This window comes from Limanda limanda, chromosome 12 (assembly GCF_963576545.1).
Source record: "Limanda limanda chromosome 12, fLimLim1.1, whole genome shotgun sequence".
Classification (NCBI taxonomy): Eukaryota; Metazoa; Chordata; class Actinopteri; order Pleuronectiformes; family Pleuronectidae; genus Limanda; species Limanda limanda.
In genome coordinates, this window is record NC_083647.1 from 22,675,266 (window position 1) to 22,687,038 (window position 11,773).

The window sequence follows — 11,773 nt, forward strand, 5'->3', positions numbered from 1 at the left end:
ATCTTTTCAGAAATCTTCTCTCAAGTCCTGCAAGTACACTGCCAAAGAATGTTTATATTATCTAACTCATGGAGTTTTATGGCTGAAACGTCTTTGATATGTGACAATTTCACTCAGTCCCCAAAACATGCCATATTGTTTTTAACAAGATCATGAATTATTCCTGAAACTGTTGAAAAATGACCTTTCTCACTATATTTGAAGTGATGAAACGTTCCACCCCCTGATTCTGATCCGCACCAAATCTAATGGGTTCTTCTCTGACCTTTATCACATCCTGTCAGTTAGTTTCCCGGTGGTCTGTCCAGCAGTTTTTGGAAAATCCTGCTATCTGCACAAAACTAATATCGACATTGTAGCAGATCAGCTTGGCCAGTTTTTAAGTTTACCTCTTGAAGAATGCAGAAGAGATTCATGCATGAAGGTTTTTATACAGATTCATCATCAGGATCATCTGTCCCGTCTTTTTCCTGCTGGGTTTTGGAGGCAACATAGACGAAAACTGCAGGAATTTACAGTATTCACCTCAACTTAAGATATGAGCTTTTAACTTGAATTAGTAACAGTTATTTACAGTCATTTTCTCGTGTTAAAAGTTCATATTTTCATCCCATAGAAAGGAGAAACGATTATAGTGAAGACTTAGCCTTTTTCACAGCAGACACTTTTACTTGTTCTTACTTGCTGGTGGCTTTCTGTTATGAACACGTATAACTCAGTTTGATTCAAGTGACCCAGTGAGACATGACTGTGTACCTGTGAGTCACCTATCAAATGTGGTTCCTGGATCATGGGTCATAATAAAGTCTAACCGCCTCCGTTTAATATTTCCTGGTGGTGATGTCAGTGATGATGATGTAAACATCAACTCTAAAGATCTAATTATTATAATCATTATTGTTTTTTAACTTTAATGTGACACAACCTTCTTTCAGGAGAGTAAATTAAATGACTAAGTGTGAATCAGTTGAGGTTGAGTGTCAACATTTATTTATACAGCTCATTAAAAACAATAGGAGTTGAGCCAAAGTGCTATTTATGACAAATGAAGGCAACACAAGCACATAGATAAAAGACACACAAGATAACTTTAACCTACGACATATATGAAATACACGAGAGGACGCTGGAGTGCATGGACAGACTCTCCTTTTCTTTCTCATGCAAGAACCAGGAACCAGGAAAAGAAGGAATTAATAAGTAAGCTGTGCAGGAGGCAGGAGTCTCAGTAACAATCCTCTTTCATGCTCAACACCCCCCGGATTCTCATCAAGCAGGTTCCATATGTGCACTTTGCAGGAATTAACATGAACAAAGAAGTTGACAGTTTTTCATCAAAATGGGATGAAAAAAGAATAAAGCTCTTTGGTCGGAGGCTGTTTCCTGCAGGATGTGGATTCTTCTCATGCTGAAAATGACAGAGAATGAAATTGTGTGTTGAGTAAAAGTAAAAAAAACGTTCCAGGAAACATGAGTCGTCATCAAAAAAACCTCAGACTCCACGAAGAAGGAGTCACTGCACCCTCGTGTGATTAAGGGAGGAAAGTGCAGGAGTGCCTGGGTCGCCCACTCCAATGTTGAGCAAGGTGTGTGTGTGTGTGTGTGTGTGTGTGTGTGTGTGTGTGTGTGTGTGTGTGTGTGTGTGTGTGTGTGTGTGTGTGTGTGTGTGTGTGTGTGTGTTAGGGTGTGAACAGTGTGACACATTTAGTTGAGGGGGGAAAAAAATCTCATCTCAACATTTATAACCTGAGCAGGCAGGAACAGGCAGAGCTCAGTCGCTGGACGTCATGGAGGCAGACAAGAACAACACGGTTCTCAGAGAAGGATTCCTGGTGAAGAGGGTGAGAGATTCTCGTGAAGCACTGACAAATACTAATGCTGTAAAATATAGATTTGACTGAGTCTGTGCGGCAAAGAGTGAGAGAAAAGACTTCTGGCTTCTTCAGGTTCTGAGATAAAAGAACAGAAGTCCATAACGTTCATGTTAACACTGTGATCAAGATAAAGATTGTATAACTGTTCTATCGTCTCTAATTCCAGGGTCATATTGTGCCCAACTGGAAGGCTCGCTGGTTTGTGTTGAAACCAGACAAGCTGCTGTATTATAAATACGAAGGAGGCAGGAGAGACTCGTGTCAGCGAGGGAAGATCCCGCTGAAGGACTGTGTGCTGACTTGTCCTTTTCTGGAATATGAAAATCGTCCGGTGAGTTTTTATCAGATTCAAACACCGAAAGATTAGAAAAAGATTCCAGACAACTGTTTTTTAAAGTCTTTTTATTTGTACAATGTAGACATTTTCTGTGAGAACGTATTTTGAAATCACCTATTTAATTCTATGGATTCAAATTACTCTGTGATGTTTTTGGTATTCAAACACTTGGATATGGATATTTACAGATGTCTCTTTGTTAAAGAATCAGGAGACAGACCCATAGGAGGATATAGTCATAATATAGATGATATAATATAGAGCACACAGGAGGAGGACAGATTTGACCTGAGGTTATAGATTTAACTCAGCACACGTTCTTCTCTTCTCAGTGTTTCCCTGTGTTTATGTTTTAATTGGTAGAAACCACACTGGAGGAGAAAAGAAGTGGCCTCAGGTTAATGTTCTGTCAGGACCTGAGTTCAAACATCTTCCAACTTTGGAGAATTTGTTCCCCATAAAATAAATAATTGGATTTCCAACAGCAGTACAAAGAAACTGAAACAAGCACAAGTCAGGTTCAGCACATTCAAAGAACCTTATATAGTCCTGAGTCTTCACCAGACAAAATCTCCTCTCATGTTGCGTTTTGATTGATAACAATTATATTCTCAAAAGGAAATTGACTCTATGATGAATATTCTAAAATCTAGATTCAAAATAATTCCTGATTAAACTAAAAAAATCTAACTTTTACCCCAAAAAAGACATAATGTTGAAAAGTGTAAGTTCAAAATTTATTTTTTTACACATGGACAAAAGAAAAACAAGCAAACACGGGGTTATGTGAATATTAATCTATATAAAATATGTTTTTCAATAGTTGGTGTTGAAGCTCCAGACAGCGAACGGGGCGGCTCACTTTCTGGAGGCCTGTTCCCGAGAGGAGCGAGACGAGTGGGCCGCTGACATCACGGCTGCCGGCCTCAAGCTGAGCAAGTCTGACGGAGGGAAGGTGACGGAGCAGCAGGAGCCTGCGTCGCCACGGTTACACAACATAGACCTCAGGTAAACCTCTCCCACTGATCTGAGGTGTTTCCACTGACTCAACACGTGTGTTCATGACCAGATTCAAACCTCTAAACACTTCAATCCTGCTTCTTCTCCTCTCTCTCTTGAAGTAAAGTGCTGGACTCCATGTACGATGTTCACAGTGGAATCAAGATGAGCAGCCACATGGAGCAGGGCAGCACCTACAGCAACTGCTTCTCAGGTGACACAGGGAAACTCTCTCAACTCATCTCCAGCTCAGTTATAGTTTGTCTCCTCACTAAGCTAAAAACTGAGGTGAACTGTTCGCTGTATTTCATTTGATTGGTGATTATATGAAAACATACAGTACAAATACTTGCTCTGTCTGTGTATTTACAGAGGTAATGTCTGAATTTCTGTCTGAATTTTCTTTTCTTTAATAGTTCTGCTTTTAGTTCGTTATATTTTTATTCATACAAATCTATTCATACCTTCTTTATGTCATTTATTTTTATGCATGTAAAAATATTTTCTCTCTGTCAATGTCTGTAGTATACGGAAGCATATTGCATTCACTTGAAAAAAAAAGTGAATTTCCTGTTTTTCCGAGATTAAATCCTGTTTTTTTGAAAACATTTTTTTACATGCTTTTATTTTTATTCTGATTTTTCAAGTGAATGCAATACGCTTCCGTAGTAGTACTCTATGTACTGCGTTTATATTTAAATCTCCAAAACAATGATACTGCACATTCTAATCTTTGTAGTGTATTTCTTAGTGAGCCTTATGTCTGATTCCCTATCAGAATACAATGTGAACATGTATAATTGTGTGATGTCCCGGCAGGCTCAGCCGTGGTGGACTGGCTGGTGTTCGTCCAGCTGGCCGTGACCCGTGTGGACGCCGTGACGCTGGCCTCGGCCCTGCAGGACGAGGGTTTCCTGCGGCCTGTGGGAATCAAGAGCGTGGAGGCCCTCCGCACCGCCGGCCTCACCCAGCAGTTCATGGACGACTCCACTGCGCTGTACGGCTTTGTGAGTACCACTGAGTTTGACCCCTGACCCCTGACTCCTCTGTATTGGATGCATTACACACTATATTCAGAGTTAATCCATTCCTTGCTTTAACGTGCGGAGGCTGATTCTACTGGTTTACGTCTGGTTTGTGTTTGATCCCAGTCTGACAGTTTGAAGAAGAGAGGCAGCGTGAAGTCAGAGACGTCGATGTCTGCAGTCGAGCTGAGTGGGAAAGTGGTAAAGAGAGGATATCTGCTCAAACAGGTAACACACACGCTCTCAGCTCTGTGTTAACATGCTGGAAGTCCTTATTAATACAAGTGTGGAGATATTACTAATTCATTGTTTAGTGAGGCTTAATAAATCAGTTATAAACCATTAATAACAACAGCTTCAGGTTGCTTTGAAAGAGCAAACGCACATTTGACCAATTGTAAGTTGGATCAAGGATTCCTCACACATGTTTATAAAAAAATAAATTCCATTTTCAACATTCAATATTTGTATTTATTTGAAACCTTTTACTAAATGGATAAATAACTGGATTATAATCAAGTAGAAATTACAAACTCAGGCTTATACCTGATCTATGAAGTGTTAGTTTATTAAATACCCAAAAAGCTGTACAAGCTAAAATCTTTTTTATTGGAACATGGGACCATAACTGTGAAGAGTTTTGAGGTGTTTCTATTTCTTGACATTGTGTTGGAATGAATAAGTCAAATAAAAACTTTGATAATCTTCAGGGACACCGAAGGAAGAACTGGAAGGTGCGACTGTTTGTGCTGCGTTCAGAACCAGCGTTCCTTCACTACTATGACCCCACCAAGGTGAGTTTACAGACCATAATATGAGGGACCAGCAACAGGCAATAGATCACAAGAAAATATATTACCTGGTTATTTATGTGGTCTGTGGTCAAAACTTACAAAGGTGCATTTTATTTACAGAAAAAAACGTTTTTTGTTTCAGGTTGGTGATGTCATAACTCTTAATACTCATAATACTTATAATATGAGTAATAATATAAGTAATAACATTTCAGTCTGATCCTCTTCCTGTCTTGTGTCACCTGTCAGGATGAGCTCAGCCCGGCCGGCGGCTTCTCTCTGCGCAGCTGCCTGGTGTCGTCTCTGAACGATAACGGAGTTCCCTCAGGTGAGTAAACCTGGACATGTTAGAACTCACACGTTGAGGTTTTGTTGTGGCGACAATGAGAAAACTAAGAATAGTACAAGAAGGAAAAACTCTACTTTCCACTTTATAACAAATCCAATTTCTTGCTTGTGAAAACCTACATGGTGATTAATCGAATTCTGTCCTTTTCCTTCCTTTTCTTTCCTTCTGTGCAGGTGTGAGCGGAAACATTCAAGGAAACTTGTTTAAAATCATCACTCAGGGCGAAACACATTACTTCATCCAGGCTCCGACCAATCAGGAGAAGATGGACTGGATAGACGCCATCAGGGAGCAGACGTAGACTTCAGCATTTCAGCATTTCAACATTTCAACCAGACTTTTCATAAGTTCTGGAGAAAACTTAAATAACACATTCCATGAATGTACTGTAGCGCCAAACTGGGCCCGAGATTTTAAATGACATAACACGTCTGTGGATCTAATCTCCACCCAAACAAATTAGAAATGAAATGAACAGATTATTCTATATTTAAAACCTTGTACAAGGAGGATTTAAATGTATTTAAAAGTCCAACAACTGTAGCAATGATTTTGTGATTTAAGTTAAAAATAAACAATTTTAATTCTTTCTCCATGTTGACTTTTTAATAAATCTCCACACCATAGGTTCAAAGTACATTTACTGGTCCAGTTTAACACTTATTTAGTAAAGCACTTGAGTTTAATTTAGTAAATACATTATCTTATCATTGAAAAAAGTGATATGATAATAAATGTATCATACTTTGGCTTGTATATATATGTGTGTTTGATTGAATTCTATTCTATCAAACAGGTCTTAAAAGTCTTCGATGTTACTTGGTAAACTCAGCAGAAAACCCGGCTGGAGTATTTCTACCTGGTTTTATGTGGCATGTTTACTTCTCTGCAGGATCTGATGACAAGAGGACGAACATGTCGAGACAAGAAAAGCCGGAGGAGACGTTTTTCACTGTGTTTTCTGTGCCGGCTCCGCTCCCTGCAATCACAGAGAGACACGCCCCCTCAGCACGATGAGTCCAACCCTTATCTGAATGACTCAGGTGTTGGTGTTCCAGTGAAATCACCAGTGACACAACACCTGAAGTGAAGTACGAGGCCGTCCTGTGGGTTTTGTGGTAAATCGAATCAGACGTTACGTGATCACAGAGTGAAAAACAAACCAAAACAAAGGTAACAACAAAAGTGATTTATTGCAGTAAAGTAAAGTCAATTGGTAACGTTCCAATAAAAAGTGCTGGAGGTGAAAGAAAGTTACAGAAACCAGTGGGAGTCAGCAGCTTGTGAGTAAATCCTTTAAGTGAGTTGAAGTTAATGGTACAAGAACAGAAAGTGGGACTAATCCTTCCAGCTCCTCTGTGTGGAATCTGGAAACAAACACACTCACCGACATGCACTAATTTGGGCAACTCTTTGACATTATTACACCTGTTACCGCACTGAGTCGGCCACAGCTGGTTCCAGAAACATTCATCTTCATGCAGGCGCTCGCAAACATAAGTGCTCTCAAAGGTTAGCTTCGGAGAAATCAAAGACACGCGTCTGAAATCTCGTTTCAGTGCACAAAGACCGACGCATCAGGTTTGTGCAAATGTTCATCGAAAAGGGGGAAATATTGTCGCTTAAATCTCATTGTTTACGACTTAATTCAATTCAAATCACATTCAGTTTGTTGAGTGTTACATTCTGACTCCATCTTCAAGTCCTCAAACAGGGAATCTAGTGAAGGCACTTTGTCTTAACACGTGTTTTACGAGGCAGGGGTACAAACTATTTGTCTGGAAACACAACAGCACCATCGTGGGTCAATCTATTCACTCAGGAGGTGGCGCTAGTCCGAATCTTCTAAACGCAGCTCTGGGACGTCCTCATGTTGTTTGTCTGTGAGCGCGATGCTGCTGCTAGGCCACCTTGGTGAGCTGTAGATCCCCAAGGACTCGTAAGGAGGTGAGGGATTTGAGCGGGGTGAGCCGGTGGGTGAAGCCGCACAGAGGCTGTCCGTCCACCAGGATCCGGAACTGCTGGTGCTCACAAACAATCTCCATCTAAAAGAGTCAAAAGGGAACATACAGGAGGTTACGTTTGTTTATAGTTTGTTTGTTTGTAAGTAGGGTTGCAAAGGGGCGGAAAGTTTCCGGTAAATTTCCGGAAACTTTCCGGAAACTTTTTCAGGGGAATATTAAGCTCGGGAATTTAGGGAATTTTGAAAAAAAAACAACTATGCAAATTAAACACTGAGCAATAAAAACATCATTCAAAACTCTATTTTAAAGATGTATGGAATGCAGCACACACTGCAAGTTGAGTTTCAACCCTCCACTGCATTCTTCCATCACATGCACAGATAATTCCCAGCATCCTTCACACTACAGCAGGGCTATTGAGGCCTGCTGTAGAGTGCAGGACTAGTCAGGTAAGTTTCAATGATATTACTGGGGAAAATATATTAGCATGCTGATTGAGGATTGTTCATCTGTTCATCTAGCCTATTTCCATTCATTTATCCATCAATTGTAAAATATTTTTACAGACGATACCAATTGTTTGGCTAACTATTTATATCTCTGGCATTGCATTAGTGTTTTTTTACAAACTTTTTTCTCATCTTATTCTACAGAACAATGCCACGTGCACTATCTCATGTGTGGAGACATTTCACCCCATCCAATGTAGAAGGAAAGGCTGTGAACATTTGCAAATACTGTGCAAAGACAGATGTTAAGAATGACACAACGATGGAGAAGCATATAGTCAAGTGCCCAAAGTTTCCTCAGGGCTCAAATCAGCCTATGACAAAACAAAATGTTTATATTTATGTCTGTATATGACAAGGTAAATACAGTTAGTATACATTTCCCACACCCGTTAATTCCCATTAATTCCCCGTATATTCCCGTATATTCCCGTATATTCCCGTTAATTCCCGTTAATTCCCATGGAAAGTTTCCAACTTTGAATATTCCCGGAATTTTGCAACCCTATTTGTAAGCAAGAATACACAACAACAACTCGACGGGTCTCTGTGAAACTTGGTAGAAGGATGTGGTTCGCGTCAGGTACAACCCGTTCCAGTGCGTGACATTCTACATCTATATTTAAAGCTGATGGGTCAACAAGTGACGTCCCATTCATACTTAATAAGAAGTCATGGGTACGATTTAAAAGGAGCCCTGTGAAGTTTTAGGCCACTGTCGGAACTACAGAGACGTGTTGAATGACTGGATCCCGGTTTTGTTTTCACCTCATCCATCAAATCTGCACTGCAAATGTCAAGCAGAAAATAAATGTAGATTATAACACATCACATTTTTTCATCAAGATCAATTAATTATTTTCTGAGAAATCAAGGAAATTCTGCAAAATGGTCGCAATGTTCAAGAAAATGGAAATAAAAATTCCTGCATACGCCCCCTGGTCCAGATTCACCCCAAAGTGTAATGACTTCTTTCTTGACTCATACCACATCCTTCCACCAAGTTTTGTGACAATCTGTTCTGTAAGTTTTGTGTAATCCTGCTAACAAACACACATATGCATGAACAAATATGACATTCAACAGCTTAAAAAACAAGTCTGGCTGTCAAGCAGAAAATGCACTTTAAGTTTCTTTTTACACATAATTAAAGGCATTAAAATCTGACAATGTCAACGCCACCTCTCGGATCTCACTCATTACTAAAGACCTGCACTGATAACCACTGGAGCAATAACAGGAAAACCAGGAAACATTTCAACAGTTGTCTGGTTGCCATGTTGACAAAAGGAGTTGAAGTTTATTCCACTGTTCTCATCACTTCCTCTGTGAGAGATGAAGTTACCTTGAAGGGTTCACCAGGTGCAAAAGGAAAGAAGGACAGGGTGTTCTCAGACGGACCCCACTTTCCCGCCAGTCGGGCGTTGCGTTGGACGGCCTTGTCCACGAAGTTGACCTTCAGCTGCAGACCCACGTCGGCCTCTGTGTCCTCGTCCTGAGGTTCACTGGACAGAGTCACCTCGATGCTGAGAAGACGCACACAAATAAGGGACACAGAGGAAATATCAGGATGTAAAAGAAGACAAAAATAATCTTACTTTCTTTCTTATGTGCAGTTTATATTTGTATTATTCACATTTTCCTTCATCTTCAGTCTTGAACTGTTCTTCTCTTGCATATAGTTCATTATATTATTGCACTTCTTCTCCTTTTCAAACTCCTGCTTCTTTCCTTTCTTCTTTCCAGTTGTTGATAACATGCTACATAAATAAATCTGACTTGACGTCTCTGCAGCCAGAAAGAAGTCCTTTCACATAAAAAAGTTTATTTTCGCATCTTAATTATGATGTTTTTAGGGATATAATTCATGACCAAATGGATAAACAGCCCGGAGCTATTTTCGACCAAAGAATGTGACTTTGAGATTTCATGGGATTTGAAACTTTCCCACGAACATGAACTGACTAATCTATACTCAGGAAATTCAGTGACGTTGGTACACAGATATTTTCCCAAAGCAGAGAGTTGCTGGGCGGTTGGTACATGCACCCACACACACACTACTACACTTTGATATCCAGCTTTACTATCATTAGCATCCCTATCTCTAACATCGGGTCTGCAACAAGCTTTATCAGCAATGCATATTTCTCTTTTATAGTGGAATGACAACATGTGTGTGTGTGTGTGTGTGCACTTACATCTTGGGTTTTTTGTCAATTATTCCCATAACAACCAGTTTCATTGAAGGCCGCATGCCTCCCTTTATCTCTCCGGTGAACTCCCCCTGCACGACAATAGAGACGTTCACGGTCACACAGGATGAGGCCCGAGCCGCTGATCAGCACCAGGCACCTCATCACAGGAGGATGCAACTGCAGCTCCATCATCATGCAACAATAGCTTCACTGATCCTGAACAATGAGTGACTCAGCTGCACAAAGTGAACCTCAGGAGGGTTGTCTCACCACGCTGAGCTGCTGGTGTGACTGAATAAAATCCTAATTTATGCAGAGAGATAGAATAAACTGAATGCACACGGTGTAAAGCAAAGAAAAGGAAGCTATACGTACATTTTCTTTCTTGTCCTGTTCTTCCATTCCACTCAGAGGTGATGCGCTGTGGAGGTTTGGAGCTGTGATGATGATGATGATGAAGAGGAGTGTGAAAACCGGCAAACCCCGCCTGCGTTGTCATGGAGACAGCCGGTTTGGCAGAGATGATGCTGGGAGACGAGGAAGAAAGAAAGAAAGGAAGAAAGGAAGAAAGGAAGAAAGGAGGGGAGGTGGAGATGAGGGGTTTGATTCACAGTCTGAAGAGACACATTCACCCTTTATCATTTGGGAAAAAATGTATTTAACTGATATGTGACAGTGATGCATTTGTTGCAGCTTCCTCTCATTGTCTCCTCACCTGCAGGGTGTGTGTGTGTGTGTGTGTGTGTGTGTGTCTCAGATTGTTTATTCGCTTTCACTCCTGATCAAAGGGATTTTTTAGGGACCATTACTAAATTTCCCCTAGGGATCATCAATAAATTTCCATTTGAACAGAAGATAACTGCATTGTTTTAAATATGCTTCTGTGTCATGTGACCCACTGACTCCAAACCGATGCCAAAATGTATTTCTAACCTCGACAAACAGGACACACCTCTTTTTTTCATTAACTAGATTTGAGTGACTCTCATTCTTTATCAGATATTATTATTACTCTATTATTACTACACTTTTTTTCTTTTTATTTAATTTGACTCCTTAAAATACATTAAAATTATTAACTATTATTAATAATTAGCCGTACAAAGTGAACATGCCTCTTTCTAGTAGATTTTGGTGCTTCTTATATTTTGATATTTCCCAGTCTGGGATCAATATAGTACATCTATCCATCATTTGAATATAAATATATATTGTATAAATCCTATTCTTTCAATAACTTCCTTGACAATGATGAATTGTATTATCCTGGATAAACAAGGACTATAATTCAGGAAAGAAAGGGGTGTGTCCTGTTTGTCTAAGGTCGGAACACGAGTCAGCTGATATGTGTTTGGAGTCAGTGAAAGAAAAACAAATGTCCTATTTATCTATAAGGTAACAATAATATCTAATATGATTTGGACTCAGTGAATCATATGATATGGAAGCAATTAATATTGATACCTTTTCAAACCGGAATTTATTGATGGTCCCTAAGTGAAAACAGGTGGGAAAGTAATCAAATCTCTTCTTTAATTTGTTTTTGGAAACATTGCAAATAGACGAGTGACAAAATCGCTCAGTATTGATATTCCAAGTTATTTTTATTCATCATTAAAATAATTTAAATATGACCTGATTATTTTTTGTTAAGTAGTTTACGCGTCTGGAGGCAGCGGTAACATCCCCACGCTCCCCGGTGTGCGGGATCGCCCACCTCTTGC

The 11,773-nt window shown here is 39.8% G+C and overlaps 2 protein-coding genes across 2 annotated transcripts; one reads left to right on the forward strand and one right to left on the reverse strand.

Moving 5' to 3' along the window:
- The first annotated feature begins 1,787 nt into the window (after positions 1-1,787).
- plek2 (pleckstrin 2) lies at positions 1,788-5,679 on the forward strand. The gene is made up of 9 exons (XM_061083453.1): positions 1,788-1,841; positions 2,041-2,205; positions 3,035-3,219; positions 3,333-3,424; positions 4,030-4,217; positions 4,362-4,463; positions 4,946-5,029; positions 5,279-5,357; positions 5,552-5,679. The coding sequence occupies exons 1-9, from the start codon at positions 1,788-1,790 to the stop codon at positions 5,677-5,679; spliced, it is 1,077 nt and encodes a 358-aa protein (XP_060939436.1).
- Positions 5,680-6,547: 868 nt separating this feature from the next.
- On the reverse strand, positions 6,548-10,559 carry si:ch211-10a23.2 (Galectin-related protein A-like). Its single transcript, XM_061082316.1, has 4 exons — positions 10,425-10,559; positions 10,053-10,138; positions 9,197-9,377; positions 6,548-7,423 (listed from the first exon to the last, which is right to left on the reverse strand). Exons 1-4 carry the CDS (start codon positions 10,449-10,451, stop codon positions 7,280-7,282), a joined length of 438 nt encoding a protein of 145 aa, XP_060938299.1. The 5' UTR covers positions 10,452-10,559; the 3' UTR covers positions 6,548-7,279.
- Between the last annotated feature and the right edge of the window lie 1,214 nt (positions 10,560-11,773).